Source organism: Salarias fasciatus, chromosome 2 (assembly GCF_902148845.1).
Source record: "Salarias fasciatus chromosome 2, fSalaFa1.1, whole genome shotgun sequence".
Lineage (NCBI taxonomy): Eukaryota > Metazoa > Chordata > Actinopteri > Blenniiformes > Blenniidae > Salarias > Salarias fasciatus.
In genome coordinates this window covers 11,555,085-11,581,038 of record NC_043746.1, presented here as the reverse complement: position 1 = coordinate 11,581,038, position 25,954 = coordinate 11,555,085, and the positions used below count along the sequence as shown (strand labels likewise).

The following is a 25,954-nucleotide window of genomic DNA, read 5'->3' as shown; positions in this document are numbered from 1 at the left end:
CACTGTAATTCAAGTCAATGTTTTTTGTTGCAATAGTGCCCCTGTGTGGTTGAAAAGATTATTGTTTGCATGGATTGTGTTTAGCTGATTGGTTGAGGGTGAGAGAGCGGAAGCAGGAAGCAGGAACGCAGCAGCCTCGATTCAGCGGAGAAGTTGTTTGCAAAAGAGAGCAGAAAATAAGGAAATGCAAAAGGAAACATGGACGATCAGCAAACATAACAGCTCCCACACATTTGAACAGAAGGCGCACACGGTATGACTTTTATTTCTGGAAATGTGGATGTTTATTTGAGTTTGACATTTTATTGATGAATATTTTTTTTGTGTGTCTGTTACTTTTCAGTTTTTCACGTTGCTTCTTGCCCAGCTAAAAAGAAATAAAACGCTGGCAAATTCATCAGTTGAAGCGTGGCCTATTTCTGTGCAAATAAATAACCTGGGAGCGGTTATAGTGAAAAACGTGTCCCCTGCCGTTATCAACGAGGAAACATCGCTGCACCGGCGTGAGAGGGGCCAGCCAGCGAAAGAGCGATGAGTGAGCAGCGTGGCTTCAGCTTGACCATGCTCCAAGGGAAAGAGGTCTACGTGGAGTCCTTCACCAGCCTCCATGGTTCTGCAGCGGCTGGATATCCAAACCTCAAACAGTTTTTCCAGTGGAATTGAAGACTAAAGCTTCACTTCAGCACAATGCAAGTCTACAGTAAGCCCAAGCTTCACAAGGATACCAGGTCAGACTGTGTCTATAGACTCTAAGAAAAAAAAAAAAAAACTCAAATACAAAGAAGAAGAGATAAAGAAAAAGAGTTCAAAGGAGTTAAGAGAGTTAAAATTGTTTACAAAGTGTTTTTGTTTATTTTTGCTGTGACACTGGTATTGTTTGATATTTTAATATTGGGTTAACTTTGAAATATTTGAAGTCTATTGTGCAACACTGAGATGGAAGATACTTCAGAAACACGTCTGTTAGAAGAAGTAATTGAAGCATTAGAAAAAGAGAAGGCTTCATTAGAGGTAAAACTAATGGATGATCTTGAAGACAAAGAAAAACAAGAGATTGAAATACGCCTAGGTGAGATCCATGCAGATCTTGAAATTCAAAGAATAGGCCAACGTCCAATCCAAACTTTACCTGGAGTTGAAACAGAAGTGAGGCGCTCAGACAGAGAAAGAAACCTAACTGAGAAAATGTTGGAACTGAAAAGAGATGACATACTGAGCAAAGAGAGAAGTTTTATGTCAACCTACTTGCACTTTAAAGCTGAGGTTCAACTCACAAGGTCAAAACTGAAAGGAGAATGCTCTAAACTTGAGTTAGGTGACATGATTCAAAGGGTTGAAAAATGCGAGTCAGATTTAAAGCAAAACTATGTATCTTTACGTGCACTGACCGCACCATCCCAAGACATAAGGAGAAAAATGGACAGTGGCAGTTCGGTTTGTACTGATATCATAAAGCTTCTGAAAAGGCGTTATGCAGATTCTGACAAGGAATTTAATGCACAAGCTGCAAAGGAATCAGTCTTTCAATTACTGCAAAGAGAGGATGCGAAGTCAATTTATGGCTCAACTGTGTCAAGACAGAGAAGTCAACACAGAAGTCTAAGTGAGCACGAAAGCCAATTTTCTGCAAAAAGGGCTGAAGCAGCAGCACGTTTAGCTTCAAAACGAGCAGAAATAAAAAGAGAAATGGAAATCTCAAAGCAAAGACAGGAGATTCTTGCTCAGCAAGAGAAGCTGAAAATGTTGGAGAACCAAAGAGATCTTGAGGCAATAGAGGCAGAGTACAATGTATATGCTGAAGAAGAATCAAAGATGGATGCTGAAAGAACTGCAAGTGAAATAAAGGTCACTTCAAGTCAGCTTCCAAAACAGCAGCAGAACAATGTCTCACGCCCAGAAGTTCTTTGTAAGCCAGCGCCAGCTTTACCTGAGATTAAAGGTGAAAAGATTTTCCAAAGGGTGTATGTCCCACAAACTTGTGACAGGAATCCAATGCCAAAAGACACTGAAGTAGCATTAGTCCAAGCGTTAAAGGACTCGTTGACAATGACAAGACTGCCAGCTCCTGAACCATTTACATTTAGTGGGGATCCGCTGAAATTCATTGAGTGGAGCACTTGTTTCAAAGCTTTAATAGAGACTAGCTGTGTTGATCCAGCTCACAGATTGTTCTACCTGAAAAAGTACATAAGTGAGGAAGCACTTACTGTATTAGAAGGAACATTTTATAGAAGCGATGAGGAAGCTTACACCCAGGCTTGGGAGGCTTTGAATAAACGTTATGGCCATCCATTTGTTGTCCAGAGAGCGTTTAGAGGAAAACTAAGCAGTTGGCCAAAGATTGGGTCAAAGGAGTCTCTGAAACTGCGAGAGTTTAGTGATTTCCTCATTTCATGCAAAAACGCTATGCCTCATGTACAAGGTCTCAGGGTATTAGATGATTGTGAAGAAAATCAAAAAATACTCCTCAAGCTACCAGACTGGGCAACAACACGTTGGAACAGATATGTGACTAAAACACTGGATGAAGGAAAAGAATATCCAAGTTTTGCGGAATTTGCTGACTTTGTGGCTGAAGAAGCACGCATAGCATGCAACCCAGTCTCGTCCTTGTTTGCACTGCGAACATGTGACAAACTAGACAAGGAGCAAAAGCGTCCTAAGGCGAGTGCCTTAACTACTACGATAAAAGGAAACAAGAATACGAAGGCAGCAAGCACAGCTCAAGAAATCAAATCTCCCCCTTCCACAATTCAGAACAAAAGACAAATTGAGTGCATTTGTTGCAAGCAAAGCCACTTTATTTACAAATGTGTAAAATTTGCTGAAATGTCTCTGGAGGAAAAGAAGAAGTTTGTTTCTGAGAATAATATGTGCTATAGTTGTCTGAGAGTTGGCCACATTTCAAAAAACTGTCGGCAAAAGGCTACTTGTAATGTGTGCAGGAAAAACCATCCTACTCCACTTCATGAGGACCGTCCACAAGTGGACAAACTTGAAACGCCACCACAAGAAGATGCTTCTGCAGTGTCGAACAATGTGAGAATAGACAATAGTGACCGTACTTCAATGATTGTGCCGGTATGGTTATCTTGTGCAGAAGGTAATGGGCTTGAGATCTTAGTTTACGCGCTCCTAGATACTCAAAGCAGCAACACGTTCATAGACCAAGACATTTGTGAAAAGATTCAAGCACTCACAGAGTCAGTTAAGCTGAAACTGACAACAATGACAGACAGGGGTTCAATTGTTCAGAGTCAAAGAGTGAATGGGCTGAAAGTAAGAGGCTACTATTCACAAGAGTACATTGAGTTACCTCCCACATACACTCGTGAATACATCCCCCTTGAACAAAGCAGTATTCCCACTCGAGAAACAACAAAGGGATGGGCACATCTTCAAGGTATTGCACGAGAAATGCCAGAGTTGCTTGATTGTCCTGCAGCACTTCTTATTGGCTACGATTGTGCAAGAGCTCTGAAACCAAGAGAAGTAATACCAGGCAACGACTACGATCCTTATGCAATCAAAACAGACTTAGGTTGGAGTATTGTCGGATCTATCAAGCCTTTGACAAGTTCAATGGATGTAACCGGAGCGTGCCATCGTATCACTGTTAAAGAGCTGCCATCCATCACTCCCTCTTCTGTGATCAAAGTGTTGGAAACAGATTTTCGGGACACAAATCCCAAAGATGGAAACATATCACAAGAGGACATTCAATTTTTGCAGCTCCTCAATGAAAACGTACACATCAATGAAGAAGGTCATTTGGAAATGCCTTTACCTTTCAGAGAACGTCCCCAGCTTCCAAACAACAAACAGCTCGCAATAACACGGCTCAAGCACTTGAAAGCAAAATTGGAAAGGAATCAGAAGTACAAAGAGGATTATGTGAAATTTATGAATCGTGTATTTGAAGATGGTGATGCAGAGGAAGCAGTCGGCACATCTGCAGATGATGTCACATGGTATATACCTCACCATGGGGTATACCATCCTAGAAAGCCAGAGAAAGTGAGAGTTGTGTTTGACTGCTCAGCGAAATTTCAGGACACATCTTTAAATGACCATCTCCTCACAGGCCCAGACTTAATCAATACGCTCATAGGGGTACTCTGCAGATTTAGAGAACACCAAGTTGCCATTACATGCGATGTAGAGAAAATGTTCCACCGCTTTCATGTCTCTCCAGAAGACAGAGACTTCTTAAGGTTTTTATGGTGGCAGGATGGAAACACCAGTACAGAGCCAAAAGAGTATCGCATGCGTGTTCATATTTTCGGAGCAGCATCCTCGCCAGGTTGTGCGAACTATGGCATGAAGTATCTTGCAAGTGAACATGAAAAGGATTATCCGTTGGCGGCAAGCTTCATTCACAGAAACTTTTATGTGGATGACGGATTAATCAGTGTTGATACAATCGAAACAGCAAAACAGCTGGTCCGTCAAGCACAAGAGATCTGTGCAAAAGGAAAATTGCGCTTACACAAATTTGTGTGCAACAAAAGAGAAGTTTTGGAGGTAATCCCAGAATCAGAGCATGCCATCAATGACAAAGATGTCAATCTGAACTACTCTGACATTCCTATGCAAAGTGTGCTGGGAGTCAAATGGAATGTGGAAACAGATTCATTCTCGTTCAATGTTGTTCTCAAAGGAAAGCCAGCCACTCGGCGAGGAATCCTGGCAACAGTAGCGAGTGTGTATGATCCACTAGGATTTCTTTCTCCATACATTCTAACTGGGAAGCAAGTACTACAGGAAATGTGCAAACGCGGCATAGGATGGGATGATCCTATTCCTCCTGCTCTGGAAAAGCAATGGAAAATATGGCTTAATGATCTGGAAAACTTGCCAAAGATTCAAATACAGAGATGCTTCATTCCTGAGGACATGGATACAGTGCAAAGGATTGAGTTACATCATTTCTCGGATGCAAGCAGCAGTGGCTATGGACAATGCTCATACATCAGGATTGTAGCAGAAAACAAGGTGCATTGTGCTCTCGTTATGGGAAAAGCCAGAGTGGCTCCCACCAGAGTTGTCACTATACCACGTCTCGAATTGACCGCAGCGGCAGTTTCAGCGGGAGTAAGTAACTTCCTCAGAACAGAGCTTGAGCTAAAGATTGACGAGGAGTTCTTCTGGACTGATTCTCAAGTGGTGCTCGGGTACATTAAAAATGAAGCAAAGCGCTTTCACGTCTTTGTCGCAAACCGTGTTCAGAAAATTAGAGACTTCACAGATCCAAAGCAATGGTTCTACATAGAGACGGATCAGAATCCAGCAGACCACGCTTCTAGAGGTCTCAAGGTGGCAGAGCTCATGGACTCTAGTTGGTTAACTGGACCTAGATTTCTCTGGGACAGAGAACTTGTAACCAAGCCACACTCCCCAGCTCTTTTCTTGGGAGACCCTGAAGTAAAGGTTCTTGAAACTAATGCTCAAGAGAAAGACAATTTTCTTGAGAGATTCTCGAGATTTTCTGATTGGAACATGGCACTTAATGTTGTTGCAAGGATAAAGAGACTTAACAAAAGAGACAAATCAGAGCTCATTACTGTTGAAGAAAGACAAGAGGCTTCTCTAGCGCTTATTCGGCTAGCACAGAGAAGAACTTTTGAACAAGAGTTGGATCGAGTGAGACAAAAGGGAAACAAATTGCCAAGAACTCACAAGTTGCATCAACTTGATCCTTTCATTGATAATGATGTACTCAGAGTCGGAGGCAGGTTGAGAAAATCCTCAGCATCATTTGAGCTTAGACATCCTGCTATTCTTCCTAAGGAAGATATTGTCACAAAACTGATTGTTGATTATTATCACAAGAAAACACAACACCAAGGACGAGGTCAAACCCTAAATGCACTTAGAGCCAATGGCTATTGGATTGTAGGTGCCAGTAAAGTAGTGGCCAGTTACATCAAAGATTGTGTAGTATGCAGAAAGATGCGAGGGTCAACAGAAGAACAGCGTATGGCTGACTTACCAGCTGATAGAGTAGAGCTCTCCCCTCCTTTCTCTTTCACAGGATTAGATTGTTTTGGTCCTTTTATCACAAAACAAGGTCGAAAGGAGTGTAAACGTTATGGTCTTCTATTTACATGTTTAAGCTCCAGAGCTATTCACATTGAGATGTTAGAAGATCTTTCTACTGATGCGTTTATAAATGGATTGAGATGTTTTATAGCGATCAGAGGAGCAGTGAGACAGATTCGATCCGATCAAGGCACAAATTTTGTCGGAGCTCGTAATGAGTTTGAGAAAGGTCTCAAAGATCTTGACAAGGACAGGATTGCTACCTATCTAGCTAAAAACCAATGTGACTTTCAAATGAATGTTCCCGAAGCAAGTCACCGAGGCGGTGTCTGGGAACGCCAAATCAGGACTGTCAGGAATGTTTTGAGTTCAGTCTTGGCACAAGCCATAGGAAGACTTGATGACACCTCTCTAAGAACTTTCTTTTATGAGGCTATGTCAATTGTAAACAGTCGCCCACTTACCACTAATACTATTAGTGATCCAAAAAGTGCGGAACCTTTGACGCCCAATCATTTACTTACAATGAAAGAGTCAATCCCTCTTCCACCTCCAGGCAATTTTGTCGGTGAAGATTTGTACAGTCGAAAGAGATGGAGAAAAGTACAGTATCTTGCAGAACAGTTTTGGCACAGATGGCGCAAGGAGTACTTAACCAGTATAAGTTTAAGACAACAGTGGCACACATCCAAACGAAATGTACAAGTCGGAGATGTAGTGATCATTAAAGAAGAGAACATTCCCAGAAATGAATGGAAATTGGCAAAGGTAATTGAAGCCAATAAAGACGATGATGGTTTGGTACGAAAAGTCAAGATTCAAGTTGGACAAAGAGATTTAGGAAGTAAAGGTGAACGTCTGAAACAGTTGTCCTATCTTGAACGACCAGTACAGAAACTAGTGGTACTAGTACAAAATGAGTCAATTAAGATTTGAAAGGTTAAGAATGGTTTATTTTCTTTTAGGTTGGAAAATTACCATGTTTTATTTTGTTGTAATATAAACCTGTTGTAATTTTGGTGGCAGTGTGGCTGTCGCAGTAAAAACAATAATATTGGTTTTTTTTTGTATAATATCCACTGTAATTCAAGTCAATGTTTTTTGTTGCAATAGTGCCCCTGTGTGGTTGAAAAGATTATTGTTTGCATGGATTGTGTTTAGCTGATTGGTTGAGGGTGAGAGAGCGGAAGCAGGAAGCAGGAACGCAGCAGCCTCGATTCAGCGGAGAAGTTGTTTGCAAAAGAGAGCAGAAAATAAGGAAATGCAAAAGGAAACATGGACGATCAGCAAACATAACAGCTCCCACACATTTGAACAGAAGGCGCACACGGTATGACTTTTATTTCTGGAAATGTGGATGTTTATTTGAGTTTGACATTTTATTGATGAATATTTTTTTTGTGTGTCTGTTACTTTTCAGTTTTTCACGTTGCTTCTTGCCCAGCTAAAAAGAAATAAAACGCTGGCAAATTCATCAGTTGAAGCGTGGCCTATTTCTGTGCAAATAAATAACCTGGGAGCGGTTATAGTGTTTTTTCTCTATTTGGAAAGAATGCTAACATGAGATCTGAAACTCTTCCAACTGCTGCTGATTAAATGATGTATAATCTACTGCATATACCCTACTCTGGAGTAGGTTATATGCAGCACACGTATATATGGTACACTATGTATGTAAATCTAATTCTGATGGAATCTGTTCCCAGGACTCAGCTCAGTACCTTGTCACATGATAGTGCACTGAAATGTTTGAAAGTGGAAAATTTCAAAGCCAGGGACTCTTTGAAGGGTATTTCAAATGTCAGGTTTTGCCTAATGTCACTTTTTAAGCCTCAAAGATAAAAAAGGACACAAGGAACTGCGCTAGGTTGAATAAATTATGCACATTTCATAATTTGTAGGTTTAAAATGTGTTTAAATGGAATACATGTCTGAATTGATTTATGAATGAGATGATAAAGTCTTCAAGCATACAGTTTGATATGATATGCAACCAATATTGCTCTACATGCCCCCAATATGTGCATTCTGAAATGTTTCTTCCATGCTATAATCAAATATGTCAGACGTAAGACCCTTATGCAGTTTCCTATTTTCTAAGATTTTCATAATAAATAAGGTAAGGTGACCATGTATGCTAACCTGAGGTAAGGGGTGCTTTATGAAAGAGAAAACATTAAAAAAGAACATTGTGTATTGTGCTTATATGAGGGATTTAAAGCAGAACAGTCCTGCTTAACCTTCATCTACGCAAATTCTGAAATTGTATAAACAAATAGCATCAATTACAATGTGTCACACATGTAATCTGAAATGTATTTATCATTATTATTTTACTTTAATGGAAACTAAATTTAATATGGACTCTTGAGTTACAATAAAGACAGTAAACAGATGAACGATACTCATAACTTTGTACATCTGTATGTGATTGTTTTTTCTTGTTCATTTATAAATACAAAAAAAAGGTGTTATTCATCAGTTTGTCAGATTCTTAAGGTAGGAACATTTTGGATGTAGTTAAAATAAATTTGACAGAGGACTGTTTATTCATCTCAAATGATATTTTCCTTTGACCAGAATGTGTACGGTTACCTCCTGTTCATTGATACCAGGATGAGCACATGCATGCGCCACATACTCATCGTTGTTTGTAGATGATGTTAAACGTTTAGCAGCTGGCTCGACATGGAAGTATTTTATTTCCCCATTTTTTTAAGTCATCTTAGTTTAAAATGTCCTTAATCATCAATTGTCTTTTTAATGTTGTTTTCTGGTGAAGGCTGCGTCCAAGAACAGACCAGTGAGGCAGTGCAGACTGAACAATACTTGAATGTACAAAGCACAGAAAACACAGAATGACAAGAGAATGGGGAGCAGGTTGAGTTGTTTCTGTGGATAAATAAAGTTTCTGACTTTTTACCTTAAACTGAGAAGAAATGTGTTAGGTACAAGAAGGTCCTAAATATAGAAAGTATCTATAAAAGACTCAAAATCCCCCTCTGGCCATCACCAGTGTGTTAGGTCAGTCGAGGAAATCAAACTATTCTTTACCAATGAAGAGCTGTTGAGGTCAGCATTTTACGAAGTTTTTAATTTATTCAGCTGAATAAATTTCAATTGTTTATCTTCTCATTATGCCATGAAAATATTAAAAAGATGGCGCAGATCATGTTTAATGAGAAAATGTAATGGCAGCAACTCTGTCATCAAAAATAGAACGAAATAACAAAAATAAGTGTAATTTAATGTGGAAGTGAAACATAAATTTAACCATCAAAACAGAGATGTAAAACCTGACTCAGACTTTTGTTTAAGCAATATTTTCTATAAATTCTTTTTTTTTTACATGGAAAAAGAAATGTAACATGAACATGAAATTCACATATTTTGCATGTTTCACTGCATCAGACAAAAGTTATGCTTGTCTGTAATTTTTGTTCAGTGTTGCCACAGAATAACAATGCTGAATAAAGACAAAAATCTACAACTCCTGGAGTGACTCGGCACCTCTGAAACGCCGCGCTCCTGCATTCAGCCACCTGAAACAAACAGAGCACATTTTCAAATATTTTACAGGTAACTGTGTTTTAAGAGAATTTTCTGTATATATGTAGAAAATAGCAGAAGTACGCACATATTGAGGTTGCCTTTTTTATGTTTTATTCCTGTGAAGAGAGGTTGTAAATATCAAAATTTAATCAACACACACAATACATCGTATCCGAATTTCCATGAGAAGCAGCGATGTGCTGAGTGCACTCACGCCGGAGTTGCCATGTCGTTACTATGGCAACAGTCAACGCCACCAGCACCACCGGCACCACGATGGCTGCGAGGTGGCCGCCGGGACGCTCCTCAGCGTTCACCTAGCAGGGAGGATTTACCCACAGTTAACAGAGCAGCAGAAAACAAAGAGGTTAAAGCGCCGTGTGTTTCTCATTAGAGGGAAATCCGCTCGTATTAGACACAGCTGGCTGAGTCAGTGTGAGTAACGAAGTCTCTGCTTGACACTTACAGCCTGCGTGTCAGCTGATATGGTGGGGAAAATCTCCCTCTGGTGACCTGTCGCACACGAGCACAACACAAGAAAGTCAGGCAGGAAGAAGCTGAGACCGTTTCTGTTTTCCACAAATCTGCAAAAACGTGCAGGAACAAACAAAAGAGCTGAGCTGAGCTGAGACGTAGTCACGCTTCCTTTTGTTTGAGGAACTGCCACGGCTTCGCTATAGAGCCGTAGTGCATTTGTGTTTTGGACTGAACAAGAGCCACCACTTCTTCTGTCACAGAGGTTTAAAAAGGAAGCAGTTTGCCTGCTGTTAATGAGCCGCAGTCAGCTGAAAACAGACTGAGGCCTGTTCCACACATGATATCCAGCTGAGACAGCAAGTACAATAATAATCCTCATAACAACACCTGGCTCTGCGGTGGTGATGGTGAGCACGTTGCTGGCTTCACTGCGGCCCCCACTGTTCCTGGCGAACATGCGCAGGTTGTACGTCGAGGGATGTATCTCTATTATTGTTGCCTCCGTCTGGTTGGGGCCAAAGTCGACCACAGTCTTTGTGTTGTCCCACGAGGCTGCAGAGAAAAACACATCTGACATATTGAGGATTTCCAAAAGGATCAACGTAACAATGTCAGATTTCAGAGAAGTTTCTCTCTCACCGTTGGCTGCTTTGTACTCCAGGCAGTAGGCAGTGATGGGACTGTCACCTTCAAAGCCAGGAGTCCAAGAAATGGAAACGGTATTGTCTTTCAGCTCTTTCAACTCAACCACTGGGGGATCTGGGGCGACTGCAGGGAGCACAACAAGGACCTTTAGCAGAGGTAAACGCTTCATGTTTATACAGCACAGTTTTCATTGGTGTGTTTTTTTGATTATCATCTGTGTGAAGGAAACTGGGAGAAAACCCAAACAAGCACAGGGAGTACATAAAACCTCAAAAGTCCCCAAACTGGCCTCAAACCAACGCTCGTGTGGCCTGACAGCAAGTCACCTTGACTCAAAAAAATCAGAGCCAGTAGTAAAAATAATAATGATGATATTCTAAATGACTGCTACGGAAAATTTTATATCCACTTCACTTTTTAATGAAGAACAAGGTTTTTCACAGTATACTGTGAAAACTGTGCAGGTCGAATATGATAAGTGCCTTAACCTTCATTTGGAGATACTTGATAGAGCTCCTGAGTGAATGAGTCACATCCTTCTTAGCTTATTGTATTTCACTGCAGACGTGTTGACACAGACAGGATGAAGTATGCAAAAATATGTATGATGTTTTTTTAAAAAAAACAGTTAAATCAATTCAAAATGCTTCAAATAATCATGATAGATAGACAAAAATTCTAGAATAGAATAGAACAGAATAGACCCGTGGTGTACCTCCTGTGCTGTGGGCTGTGCTTTGCTCCCAGACTGTGATTTCAGGGATGGTCTCAGTTGTAATTGCTGCAAAAATTTGTTTAATTAGAAAAAAAAAAAAAAAAAGTCAAAGTAAGTCCAGTCAGAGTGAAATGATTTCGGTAGTTTCAGCAGGCCCCCGTCATGTACCTGCAGCTGAGGTTGTTTTTTGTTTCCACACTGTTGCCGCTGGAGACGAAGGCAGACTGGACGCTGTCGTCGCTTCATGAACTTGAGACACAATAGAAACATCAAATCAGCATCTGTGTTATGCTACATGTGATCCCTGTGAATGGCGTTTTGGGGCCTACCCTCATCCAGAGTGGAGCAGAGAGGCGCCGTGGAAGCAGGCCCTATCCCTGCACTGGTTTTGGCCTGTATCAGCACGCCGTACTTGCTGGACGGCCTCAGGTTCCTCAGGACGGCGCTCTCCTCTTCACCTCTGGGTGTGACGCTCAGGTGCCTCCACTGCCTGAAATGTCCTCCGACAGGGTCGTACTCTCTGTAGCTGATGCTGTAACTCCGCAGGACTCCGTTTCTCAGATCGGCTCTCGGAGGCTGATCCGGAGAAAGCAAACCACATCAGGTCACAGATCGTCAACGCAGTGGATGTAATGTGGCTTATTTTAAAACAGCAGGTGAAGATTGGCTGTCACTACAAGTAAAGTAAAGACTTCACCTTCCAGCTGACTTTGATGCTGTGAGGGCTGACGGCCTCAAGCCTCATATCCAGAGGAGGCCCCTCCGGTGCTGCACAGGAAACACCGTCACCATTTCATTTTCTTTCAGCTGAATATGCCTTCATCGATCCTGAATGTACCTGCTTCTTTGGTCGTCACTGTGACGACGTCGCTGGCTTCACTCAGTCCCACGCTGTTATCGGCAAACATCCGGATGTTGTAGGCCTTGGCTGGACGTAAATCCACCAGAGTCACCTGAGTCAGGGCGGTGTTGTACATTTCGGTTCTCACTGCAGAGTCCCATGGTGCTGAGCAACAGGAAGGCAAAGATCAACACCCAGACTGCACAGTACTTGTTACAATAAGCCTGCTGTTCAAATTGTCAGGAGAGTTTGTTTTTCTTACCCTGTTTGTGCTTTAGATGGACGATATAGCTGGTGATGGGCCGGCCGCCGTCAAACCCGGGAGTCCAGTGAATGGTGATTGATCGTTCTTTAACCTCACTTATCTCTATCCTCAGAGGATTGGGACGCACTGGATAGAGAGAGGAGTTCACTAACCAGCAGCCACATTAAGAAAAAAATGCACACATAACTAATCTGGTTTACTTTAAAAAAGGATGAAGTCACCTGATGGCGATTTTGGTTTTTATTGAAAAAAGGCTGTCATGACTCGTTATGAAAACAGAAGACAGTAATGTCTTTTTTTTAGAATGAACACAGCTGCTGTTTTTCTTTTTTCCGATGGTTATTTTTGCTGGTCTCACCCGCGTTGACCGTCAGTGTGATCTGGTGCTTGAAGTCGTTGAACCAGCCCGGTATGTCCACCCGGCAGCCGTATATCCCCGAGTCTCCCTCCTCGACCTGCCTGATGGTCAGCGACACGTCGCCCTCGCCCATGCTCCCCAGGAGCAGGTACCGCTCCGACAGCCGGCTGGTCACCGACGTCCCGTCGGACCGGATCACCTCGTTGGCGCAGCCCCTGTTGGGTATGGGCCCTCGGCCCCAGCACACAGACAGCCTGCCGTAGTACTCAGCATCGTAGTTACACGTTAAAGTCACATCCGTCCCCACTGTGGCGATGGTCATTTCTGCAGACGCGCCACCTGACGAGGCAATGAGAGACTTTTGAGAAAACACATTAAAAATCATCAGCACATGTTTTTTTTTTTTAATTAAATCTCCTGCATGACTGTCTTACCTATGAGCAAACAAATGAGAAGACTGTCCCAGCTCATCATGTTACCGGTCTGCTCTGTGGATCGGTTTCACCTGCTGAGCGACACTGAAGTGACCACAGCGGCTTCGCCTCTGAAATGCCTCCAGATCACATGACGCTGGCCTTGAGGTGCTCGCACAAACAACTTCTGCCTGAAGAAGAGGAATGCAGAAAAGAGTCGTTTCCTTCTCTGTGGTTTTGGTTCCCTCTGTCAGAAGGGCAAAACTGTTTCTTTCTGATGATTAGACACCCACAGAGTCAAGGTTACTAACATGCAAACTGCATTCTTGCTGCTGGCTCCCGGTCTCTGTAACGGCCGCTGTCAGAAAGACTGAGTTCCCAGCTGTTTAGTGAAGAAACAATGCGAGAAGCACACATTGTAAAATGTGTTGTTGAATCAAAAAACTCTAAAACCAACTACCCTGTTGATAGTTATCAGCCCACAGGCTCAATTGGAAGCTTTTATTTTACTTGAAAATAATGAATGAACCACTTTCATTTACCACAAACTTGTGTATCCATTGTGGCCTCAAATTTACCACAGATGAAAATAGAAAGTCTGGTTGACTCAGGGGGTGTTGACTCCTCTACGTGTCTTAGACTGCTGAGTAAACATTTAGGTCTATTTAGTAACCCGGCGGAGGACTTCCTCTGTCCTGACCCCAAGAAACACATGGACAGCTTTGTACATATAGTGAACTCCAAGATATTTTCAACAATATCAAGGGTTTTTTTTTTGCAATTGCATTTTATTTCTTAAAAAAAGATTGGTTTTGCAATATTTACAAACAACTACACCTTGAGTTTAATTCAACCTGCAGCTTTTTTGAGAAAGATATCATTAAGTTAAATTTCACTTAAAAAGGAATTTCTGTGCATCTTCAACAGTGAGAGTAAAGCTACTACAAAGCATAAGAATATGCCATTGGGTTATTTTTTCTTTTTTTTTTTTTTGCAATCTACCATTAAATATGACTTTTAGAGATTTTCTCTGTTACTGATTTAGAAAAAGACACTTATTTGTACAAAATAATCTTTCTTTCTTGTATTTCTCTCTTTCATCAAATATCTACCAAATGAAAGAATATAGGGTGCTTCTTAGCCGCTTAGATTTTGCCAATTATCTTGAATGCAGCCAAAATAACGAGCGCTGCTCATCCCACAAATGCCTGTTTTTTATTAATCACAATGTTTAATATATCAAGACTTATTTATATGAAGTAATTACAACAAACAAATGATGTGGCCACTGAAAATGCACCTTCTTAAGCTACGTTCACACCGAAAGCGTCGCGGGCGTCGTGAGCGTCGCTTTTCTATGCAAAGTCGATGGTGGACGAGCGTCGTGGAGCGGCGGGCGGCGGGGCGGCGCATCAGGACCGTCATGAGCGTCGCTTTTCCAGCGTTTCGAGCGTCGACGCCCACGACGCTCATCCCCGGCGTCAGGAGCGTCGTGAGCGTCGCTTTTTGAGAGTTGGGAAAACTGAACTTTCGACGCGCTGCCGCTGAGCGTCAACCAATCAGAGACGATCCCTCCGGTGCTACGTCACTACGAGTGATCCGAGCACCGATGCGGGCCGGCCAGTGTTGCTAACTTGATGACTTTCTCGCTAAATCTGGCGACTTTCCAAAGCCTCTTGGCGACGTTTTTTTGTCAAAAGCAACTAGCGACAAATCTAGCAACTTTCTCCGGTGCTCTGGAGACGTGACAGGACGTCTCGTTGCTGTCGTCCATGAGCAGCGGGTGCTGCGTGAGCCCCTCCCCCGTCCCAAAGCGCTCACAAGCGGTCAGTCTCAGCAGCGCTCCCCGCTGCAGTCAGAGCAGAGAGGAGCAGAGCAGCCAATAGCGACTTTTCCGACAACGACGCGGCCTAGCTTTATTTAACAAATAAAGCCGAGCCGCTCTCCTGATGCTATCCGCCATAGCTGGAAACAGAAATCAGCCTCCAGCGCGCCAATTAACTGACGTGCATCAAGAGCGTCGCGAGCGTCGCGAGCTTTGTGACCACCCGGTGTCAAGCGTCGTGTTTAAAGCGTCACAAGCGTCAGCTTCGAGGCGTCGCAAGCGTCGACGACGCCCGCGACGCTTTCGGTGTGAACGTAGCATTATTTAAGATATATATATATATATATATATAATTTTTATATTTATCGTACTTCAGATGTTCTATGTCTGTATAATTCAGTGTAGGTACTCAGGCTTTTCTTACAAACTCATTAGACCAAAGTTTGAGCCTAAATTGTCCATGTTTATGTGTGTGTGAGACTGTGTGCACCTCTGTGTTAACCTGGGCCGGACTGTGACCTCCCCATCCCTCCCTCCCTCTCATAAAGTCACAGTCTCCACATCCCTCCAACCCTGATCTGAATGAAGCAGCTACGAAAGATAGATGGATGCACTGTGTGCCTGTGATTTCCCTCGGTGCTGGGAATACAAATCTGCCATTCATCATTTACACACACACACACACACACACACACACACACACACACACACACACACACTAGCTATTACTTGATATTTTTATCTGAATGTGCTAAATCCAGTAGGTGGCAATGCATCCACATATATGAGATCTGAACAAACCTTTTCATGCTCTGACATCCAGCTATTTTATGGTTTTCTCAGAGACCTGTGGGGGGTTGGAGCCGATCCCAGCTCAGTTCACTTTCAAGGGCCAAAATATTAAAGAGAATTAAATCAATGTAATGAAAATGAAGAGAGAGAGCCAGCAGCCGGTTTGCCCAGAGAAACAGGAAAACATGTACATCTTTGGCCAAATTGACTCAGTGGTGACTTAAAATATTTGTAATCAATGCAGTACAACTCAATCGATCAATGTTTCGTCTCACTCGATCCAATTCAGTGTCGCATTGGAGCTAACACCATCTGATGAGGACAGAGTACAGCCTGGACCAGACAACCAGTCACACTCATGTCCACATCTACCGACCATTTTCTGTTATGACTTCACCTCGGTGGACTCAGATGCATTAGAAGAAGGCAGTATAAGCAGTAAAAATACAGTAAAACAGTAAGATCACACAAAACAAAAGCTAGACAGGGGCTTTAGCATCAGTCTTGGTCACTGAATCAGGTGTCGTTCAGTCCAGACAGCAGCATCAAGACGTGATTAAGTCAAGTAGTAAAGCAAACAGACTACAGCAGCAAAAACACAATCCATTCCCTTCTCCTCTTCCCGGCGTTTATAGCTCGGATGGAGGTACGCACAAAGGAGAGCTAATGCCTGATGTTTGGTCCTGGGCTGCTGCCAGACGGTGGCTGGAAGGGAGCAACTAATACTCCTGATGAGGAAGAGGAGCATCCAGGAGAGCAGACTCAGCCTTTCTTTTAACTTGTGCATTAAAAGTGTCATCAGGTCCGTTAAAACACATCCCAGATACTTTAGAGGCTTCTTTTGTGATAGTCCTGAGGGAATTGTTGTCCTTGAGGCCAAGGTTACCGTACAGCCATAGGAACAGTATAGGAACTGACACTTCTCCGGGGTAAGAGGTCAGCCATAATCTGAAGCAGTTACACCTTTTATATGGGGGGGGGGGGGGGGGGGGGGGGGGGGGGGGGGGGGGGAACATGACTGTGGTTTCCTTGCATTCTGACTCTTGGTAAGGAGAGACAAGCACTTTTTGACCAGTCAAAGATTGATTTTCACTCAGAAATATGTGAACAAGTGAATCTTGAAGTAGAAGCTTTTCTCATACGATTCATATCAGCACACTAAGAAACAAAAATTGTGATTCATTTGAGGTCCTTTTGGATATTTATCAGACTTCAGAGTGGACATAAATACACATGTGGACAAAATTGTTGGTACCCTTCGTTTAATGAACGAAAAATTCAGAGTGCTCAGAGAAACAACTTGAATCTGTCAAAAGTAGTAATAAATAAAAAATCTATGAAATTTAACCAATGAAAGTCAGACATTGCTTTTCAACCATGCTTCAACAGAATTATTAAAAATAAATCTCAAGAAACAGGCCTGGACAAAAACGATGGTACCCTCAAGTTAATATAAAGTTGCACAACCTTTTGAGGCAATAACTTCTCAATCAAACGATTCCCGTAACTGTCAGTGAGACTTCTGTATCTTTCAGCAGGTATTTTGGCCACTCCTCATGAGCAAACTGCTGCAGCTGCCTCAGGCTGGAAGGGTGCCTTTTCCAGACGACATGTTTCAGCTCCTTCCAAAGACGTTGGATAGGATTTAGGTCAGGGCTCATAGAAGGCCACAGAGAATAGTCCAGTGCTTCCCTCTGAGCCATTCTTGGGTGTTTGTAGCTGTGTGTTTTGGGTCATTGTCCTGTTGCAAGACCCATGACCTGCGACTGAGACCGAGCTTTCTGACACTGGCAGCGCATTTCTCTCTAGAATCCCTCGACAGTCTTCAGATTTCATTGCACCATGCACAGATTCAAGACACCCTGTGCCAGATGCAGCAAAGCAGCCCCAGAACATAACAGAGCCTCCTCCATGTCTCACAGTGGGGACAGTGTTCTTCTCTGATATGCTTCATTTTTCCTTCTGTGTGAACACAGAGCTGATGTGCCTTGGCAAAAACTTCCATTTTTGTCTCATCTGTCCATAGGACATTCTCCCGGAAGCTTTGTGGCTGGTCAACATGTAGTTCGGCAAATTCCAGTCTGGCTATTTTATGATTTGTTTTTAACAATGATGTCCTCCTTGGTCGTCTCCCATGAAGTCCACTTTGGTTCAAACAATGACAGACTTCACAGTGCGATCTGACACTGATGTTCCTTGAGCTTGAAATTCACCTTTAATCTCTTTAGAAGTTTTTTCTGGGCTCTTTTGTTACCATTCGTATGATCCGTCTCTTTGATTTGTCATCAATTTTCCTCCTGCGGCCGCGCCCAGGAAGGTTGGCTACAGTCCCATGAATGATCATTTTCCGTCTTTTCTAGGGGTCCCATCATTTTTGTCCAGGCCTGTTTCTTGAGTTTATTTTTTAAAATAATTCTGTTGAAGCATGGTTGAAAAGCAATGTCTCACTTTCATTAGTTAAATTTCAGAGGATTTTTATTTATTACTACTTTTGTCAGATTCAAGTTGTTTCTCTGACCACTGTGAATTTTTCTTTCATTAAATGAAGGGTACCAACAATTTTGTCCACGTCTGTATGTTTAGAAATGCAACAGAGAACTAATGTGATCACCAAGAGAAATTTAAGGGTTTCAACAAACAATACGCACATTTTATTACAGATAATAATAAATATGATACAAATAATTTATGAATCAGAACATCAAACCCATTAAATGTAAAGAAACAACATCAAAGATTTATACTGGCAGATGGAGCTACATTTTACTGAATTATGCTTTTACAAACATGACATTTGTGGAAAATACTGCATATAAAGCAACATATTTCTTTTAAGACTTGAACAAGCTGTCAATTGTTTGTTTTTTTTACACCAGTCATGTACATATAGTCTTTGACTCAAATCACAAAACGTGCTTTCAGCTCAGCTTCTTTCTCAGATGATTCACAGAGAAAATATGCACAAGAAAAAAAAGTCTGTTCTGAAGAAATGACTTGTTTTAAAATACTGTTACTGTAACTCCAGTCATTACCTTTTCCCAGTAATTGTCTGATAATTGAGGACTAAAAATAACAGTTGGCATGGAAGTTGCTCTGCTGTTGAAGTCTCCATGTGATCAACATTTGACTCTCTGTGCCACTGGAGCCTCGTTACTCCTGAACTACAATAACGCAACAACATAACTGTAACATCAGCTTAAGCCTTTTGAAATAAAGTCTGAAGCTTACTGGGCTGAAATGACTGCACTCCATCCATCCTCCCAACCAGGACTGATCACCAGTTCACCAGAGCGACAGCAAACCCACAGGCAATTTAAACTCTTCATTTCACCTCAATTGTATCATAAAAGAAATTATTTTATCTAATCCATTCAATCACACACACCTTTATTAACCTCTGCGACCTTCACCTTCATCTTTTGGTTCAGTTATACATAAAACAGCTTCCAATAAATCTAAGTTCTGGCTGTATTGGGCCATCTTCACTCATGACCTGTTAAACTGATCGTCAAAATCAAAGAGGCAACAGAGAAATGAATTAAAAAGTTTACTTCAGTGGATAGCTGTGCAAAAAACTGTTTAATTTAAAAAATAAAACACTCTTCCCTTTGAACTTGTTTTTCTTTTACAATGAATTGGACCTCTTCAACCTAAATATTTATGCCTTCAATCAGCAAATGTAGATTTTCTGAAACAGGATGATCTTAGCTCAGTAGTTCCAGCAGGTGGCGCTGTGGCCAAAAGTATGAAACATCAACAGGCTTCTTCAAGAAGCCAAATAAAGGCAGAAAAGGGCAGCAAATTAACCCACAGAATATTTTTCAATCTGCTGACACACATTGACTCTTTTCAGGATCACTGTGCTTTTCTGGGTGAACAGGTCTGTTCTGCTCCGGGTTTGGGAGAAACGTAAAGAGCTGAGGAGATTCATGACTGGCAGCCACAGAGGGTCCCTGCCGGCGAACCCCTTTCTTCTCATGTTCATCATCATTAAAATGTCAGGACACTTGAATAAATATTCTCAGCAGCAGAGGTGTTGACATGTTGAAGAGTCCCTCGCAGCACAAACATCCTCCCTGATTTGAGGAAATGCAAACAATAAATACCAGTTCCAGTTTTAAATGGGGGAGACCCTCCTTGCGAGTTCAGCTGCTGAAGAAAAAAACCCCCAAAAAAACGCCCACTTCTAATGTAAAATTAATCTGAATGGTAGATGAGTCACAAACTCTAATCCTGTTGGTACTCATGGAAAATAAAGACGAGGATTATGATTACGGCTGAGAGGAAAATAACTGCTCTTCACCCAGGAACGCTTTGAATTTTCCCTGCAATGGAAACAAACCTTACCGTGAGACATTTTTTCAATTATTGTTGGCATATGGGGTGAGATACTATACGAGCCATAAAAGGACTATACATTACATTTAAAAAATGGAATGCTAAATAGATTTTTCTCTCCCAAAAAGTGTCCAATAACATTATTGTTCATAACAGGATGTGAGTGTTTTGTTTTTTCTGATTCATATTTTGTCATTCTTGAGACAAAATGCTATGAACCGAGAGTTAGATAAAATTAGATGCTGCTTGTATTGCTAATGTAGTATAATTCTGAATCCAAACATTTTCATACACACATTCATACCCAATAGTTCAACATCCTCTCACACACACCATGTGAGCGCAGGACCTTTCCCAGCCTGGACACACTGTTTAAAACAATGCGTGGGGCCTCTTTGTCACTGTAATTAAACTGTACCCAACCTGCATTGTTACGCTTGTTGACACGCGAACTTCCGCAGTTGTTGATGCAGCTGTTGTTGATTTTCCTGTAAAGAGTCTTTTTTGTCGAGTCTCATTTTGCTGTTTAAGGCTTTAAAGCTTTTGATTAATGTCGCCTCATTTCAGTGTGATGCACCGGCTCATCTGAGAGTTCACCTCATTCCTGGCTCTCAGTAACAAGCTGGAAATCATTCATCTAGAAATACAGTTTACAGAGTTGGAGCCTTCCCCTGTGATCAGTTGTGTGTTGATTTTGTAGTCATTGAAATACCCTGTTACCACATCCCAGCTGCCATCGCCACGGCAACACATCTGCATGGACAGCGTCCCACAGCCTCAGCAGAAACCCCTGATGGGTCAGGACCTTGTATCTATAGGACAGTGTGACTTTTTACCAAGTCGGGTCAGTCGCTCTGACGATGCAAGAAACACCAACAACTCTTCATTAAATTGCACGATCACATATTTCGTGTGTGTTTCCTGCAGATGGGGCCTACAGCTGCACCCACACGCCTCCACACCGAGCCCTCCACCAAGTGCTCCACAAATAGCTCAGATATGGGAGCAGAAATATCGACTTTTCTCAAACTGGGATCGAATGCAAGAAAGAAAGATCCGGCTGCATGTGTGTGTAGGCTATTGTATAACAACATCCGAAAGTAAGAAATGTCTCGCCCCCCCCACACACACATACACACACACACACACACACACACACACACACACACACACACACACTCACAGTGTACACTGGAGGGCAGATAGCTTCACACACTGTTGGTGTTCTTTCCTCTTTTAAAATATCAGGAAGGAAATCAATAGCCCTGTCGTTCTGACTCGTCATCTTATGAACCCAGTTTGCTTGAATATATAAAACACTGACTTTCATCTGTGTGAAAATATTCGATTTTTGCAAAGTAGTATTACAACATCCTATTTTTTTTTTTTTTTTTTAGTAGTTTTGTTGTTTGGTGGTAAAGTTTAACAAACCAGAGCAGAGAAACACAAAGGAAAGCTTTCAATTATCAGGATTGTGTAAAATGTTTTAAAACACTAAACCTTTTTGACGATTCTGATCATTTTCACTAAAAGATTTCTGTATGATTTACTCGGAACGCTTCTTCAGTGACTCCAAAGCAGCAGCATCAAACATCGGTCTTGTTTTGGAAGTTTTTCTACAAACATCAGTCAGATTTTATTTTTATTCTCACGCACACAACACTTAAAAGTTCAAGTTTAAAGTTCCACTCAGAAGAACTACAAAACACTTTCCAGACTTGATTAATGCTACACACACACACACACACTGCTTCCTTTATTTTGCCCCCGCCGAAGAGCTTGTGTTTTTTAAAATGATAGTGTCGCCTTTTTCTCAATCGCTTTTCACCGAATTCATCTGTTTAATTCTACTCATAGTTCGATATCTGGAGATTGCACATTTCTTAATATCAGTGTGAGTGTGCAGAGTGCAGAGTGTGTGGCCACATGTGTGTTAAAAGCTCATTGTTTCGCCACCATCACTCACGGGGAGGAAGCGTCATTGTGTGTTCACGATGACAGCAGAGTAAGAACAATATTTTGTCTTTGCCCCGTGCTCACCTCCGACAGGCCTGTCTACACCTCCACTTGTCAGCGTTGTCAGCCACAACCGGAGTGACCAAGCGCCCCATAAATCACCGTCCTCCCACCGCGAGGGCTGCCGCTAACTCACTCCGTCGCTTCTCCACGACTGGGAAGAGGCACGGCGAAACTGAAGCCTTTCTCGCAAACACAAATGCGGGGAGAGAATATAAAGCAACACCAGCTCCAAGAAAATGGGTTTCTTAGCAACGACACCGCACTTCATATCCTCATAACAGGAGAACACAATAGGCCAACTTCCACCGACTCCAAAAGTCATGGATACGAGTGATTTAGAGCCGAGTGCGGGGCCAGGTCATTCCTGCACCCAAACAACGGGGCGGTTCGCGTTGGCAACTTTGTCCTCAAGGCGGCTATAAAAGAGCATGCAGTTAACACAGTGTTGCAATACAGTTTGATTTATTAGGGTAAGTAAAAGGTGTAGGACGAATGTAAAACACTTTAATACTCTTAAAATATGTGAAAATATGAGCAATATTATGTGTGAAACAAACATGAATTGAGAAAAGCAAAATCTGTTTGTGGTAGTGTCTTCCATTTTCACATTCAAATGGATGCAAAATTCTGGGCAACGTCCGCTTTCTACATCTAGATCCGTCCTCAACAGGAATCCTAAATGTCCTGAGTCCAGCTGCTGAATCCACAGGGCAGAGTGACTCTTGACCCTGTCAGGCCAGTGACTCAGGGTGTTGGGACACACTGCAATTTTATTTTAAGAACGTCGTAGTTGTAACCTCAGTTCCAGTGGAACAAATATATAGTCAAACTTGCTGTCTTAGCAAATATTATGAGAACGTAGCACATGTTCCACATCGTGGTAAAGTGTCCATTTGCTGCTCTGGTATAGAAACGTCACTGTGCTGATTTCTTTTATTTTTTTCAGTTGTGTCCTTGTTCCAACACACTTGAACCTGATGACAGTGTCTTCGTCACTGAGCTGCCTGATGACGAGCCGCCCATTACAATCAGATGTGTTGAAGCAGGGACACTTCAAGACCTGCAGGACTGTGACCTTCCACAACCAGGAGTCAACACCTCCAACTCAAGGTGGACGAGATAATATTTAACTTTTTTTAAGATGATGTTTATGGATTTTTAATAAATTATCTTCCTGAATGTGCACAAACTGCAGAGCTGAGTGTGATCTCTGAAAGTTGAGTAAAATGTTACACATTCACACAGATCATCTTGCAGTTTCTAATGAAGCCATAAAACAACTTCATTTCTCTGCATGATCATTTCATTCTAATCAGAGATTAACGCTTTGCTAAAGCGCCCGCTATCAGGAAGGCTGTTAGAGGATTCTCTCTGTTTCTATTTCAGTGTTTCTCTGCCAAGTCTCTCATTTGTGACTGAACTGAAGCTCTGCTCTGGTAGGAGAGGAGTATTGTGTACTTTAATTTCATGTTGAGATTAAAACAGGAGCCGCTGTCAATCTGAAAGGCAGATAAAGACTCAAGAACGACTCTCGGCACAGAAAAACTGGACAAAGGCCAAAATGGCAGAACGAACAAATATAACACTGGGTGACTTCTGCTGACTCCTGATAACAAGGAGCAAACAGAAAAGAAGAAGTGAGAGTGCGGAGGTCAGAGTCTGTGACATTTTTAGAAATGACATGGAGGGCTGGCGGCCGCCGCTCGGCTTATTGAAACTTTTTGAGCAAAGAGAAGAAGATCTGTGGTTTGAAGAGCGACGTGTGTCCAAACGCAAAAGATAAATCATCTTCATCATTTGTCAATTGGAAGTTTCCTGAAGTCATCCATCACAGCAGAAGGATGAGAGAATGCATTGATTTGCAATATTGCTGACACTGGGCGGCCCGCCGTTTCCTCCAGAACAAACATGCTGATGTGTCAGACGGCTCCATCCTCCTTCAGATGACCTCCGAAGCCCAAAAGTGCTGTTTTTAAATAAAACCAGCCATCTGCTGGAGGCGAGACGTGTAGGTGAGACGCTGCTGAAGATTAGTACGAACATCACGCTCCAAAAAAGAAGATCATTGGATGAAATGAGGTCTTTTCTCAGATGCTCAATAAGCAAATCACACAAAACACATTAAAAATAAAAATATTTTTTAAAGCAAAGCAAAGCTGTCTCATCTCACATTTATGCTATAAACAACTCGCCACACAGGAGCTTATTAAACATCCTGCATTCCTCCTTCAGAAGATATCGTTAGCAGTTATTTGGTACACATGCGATAAAAGGCATATGGTAATGAGATCCTGAAAATGAAATCAGCTTTATCTGTATTGCATCCAGTGTGCAGAAAACATCTATAGTCTTGCTTTATATCCTAATAAATAATTTACATTAACATTATGCCCTGAATCTTTTGGGTTTTGCATAATTTCTATCTACTTTTTCCTTCTTTTTTTTTAATCACAGCAACATCTCAAACACAACATCCTTTGTTTCAATCCAAACCGCAGCCCAGTCATTCAGAGGATAACATCCACGGTCAAATATCTGAGAGCAAAAGAGGGGTGGTCTGCACCGTAGAGTCCTCATGACGTGGTGTCCTGCGAGCGCGACACATATTTATTCATTTATTCAACGTGTCGGCGCACAGACGACGACCCCGCGGTCACAGTGCGGGAGAAATATTTCGGCTTGCTGACAGCTTGTTTTGGGCTCCACTTGTTTCAACTGACCTGCAGCGCCGCCGCATCAGCAGGAGATGAGGAGGATCCCGGAGACGGTGTCACCACACATGTATGCAGAGGAGAAGAGTTTAGGGTCAATAGGTCATCGGATTTCAGTGAACAAGCTTTAGCTGGCATAGATAGATTTAAAATAAAGTGTTTACTCAATAATGTAGTGGCCCAGTCTGTATGGACTCCAGAAATACAGTGTAAACACAACAAGTGGTTTAGGACTGTTTGTGTCTCTGATGCTGGTAGAAGCCGCCTGGAAAGGTTTACAGTAAAATCAACATTACACCAACATTTAAATCACAATGATGCTCAGTGTCGAAGCTGCTTGGTCACCTGTCAGGCGTTACAGTGAATTGTAAGGTGGAGCTCACATTTTTCATAGCGCTGAATCAGACACAAATTTTGTTGTTTGTCAATATTTTGAAATGTCTCCTTGTTGTGGTGGGTTTTTCTTCTTCTTTGTATCTCCCTCTCCTGTAATCTTGAATCTGTATACAGCTCATGCTTGATGGATTTACGGGGGGATCGGCGAATTCCCCACTCCTTACTTCCCACCCTCGTCTCTCCTGGGAGTGCGTCTCAATGTTCCACTCCTTTCTCCTATTAATATCCCACGAGGGAGAGCAGAGCTGATGGTGGGTTTGGGAGCGGAAACGCCCCCGGGCACTCCTGTAAGACTCCACGCTGGATGAGGAGGAGGAGGAGGAGGATGAGGGGAGAGAGAAGATTAAGATAAATGAGAAGATAATTTCAGAGAGAGTGTGTGAAAAGAGGATGAGGAAGAATGAGTGAGGAAGGGGGGAAAAGCGAGGACGCAGAAACAGGCATGTGTGGGTAAACGCAAGGTGCAGGGAAAGTCGCTGCCGTCTCAGAAACACTCGGCGGAACCTTCATGCCGCTTGTTTACTCCTTCTCCTCCCACATCCAGCGTGTTGGGCCGCTGCCATGA

The 25,954-nt window shown here is 42.2% G+C and overlaps 2 protein-coding genes across 2 annotated transcripts; one reads left to right on the top strand and one right to left on the bottom strand.

Annotated features, from left to right (window-relative positions):
• Positions 1-25,954, top strand: LOC115404751 (uncharacterized). Its single transcript, XM_030114129.1, has 4 exons — positions 1-253; positions 344-4,017; positions 14,794-14,800; positions 25,851-25,954. Exons 2-4 carry the CDS (start codon positions 937-939, stop codon positions 25,952-25,954), a joined length of 3,192 nt encoding a protein of 1,063 aa, XP_029969989.1. The 5' UTR covers positions 1-253; positions 344-936.
• Positions 9,172-13,438, bottom strand: LOC115402895 (Down syndrome cell adhesion molecule-like). Its single transcript, XM_030111536.1, has 14 exons — positions 13,330-13,438; positions 12,896-13,234; positions 12,535-12,663; positions 12,270-12,437; positions 12,129-12,199; positions 11,761-12,007; positions 11,600-11,680; positions 11,432-11,497; positions 10,711-10,839; positions 10,459-10,623; positions 10,061-10,107; positions 9,809-9,911; positions 9,680-9,710; positions 9,172-9,584 (listed from the first exon to the last, which is right to left on the bottom strand). Exons 1-14 carry the CDS (start codon positions 13,367-13,369, stop codon positions 9,527-9,529), a joined length of 1,674 nt encoding a protein of 557 aa, XP_029967396.1. The 5' UTR covers positions 13,370-13,438; the 3' UTR covers positions 9,172-9,526.

Coding starts and splice junctions, on each gene's coding strand:
- LOC115404751 (XM_030114129.1), top strand. CDS start 937: ATGGAAGATACTTCAGAAACACGTCTGTTAGAAGAAGTAATTGAAGCA.
- LOC115402895 (XM_030111536.1), bottom strand. CDS start 13,369: ATGATGAGCTGGGACAGTCTTCTCATTTGTTTGCTCATAG. Junction 10,840..11,431: donor CACAGCCCACAGCACAGGAG/GTACACCACGGG, acceptor TGCTCCCTGCAG/TCGCCCCAGATCCCCCAGTG. Junction 9,711..9,808: donor AACGACATGGCAACTCCGGC/GTGAGTGCACTC, acceptor CTCTCTTCACAG/GAATAAAACATAAAAAAGGC.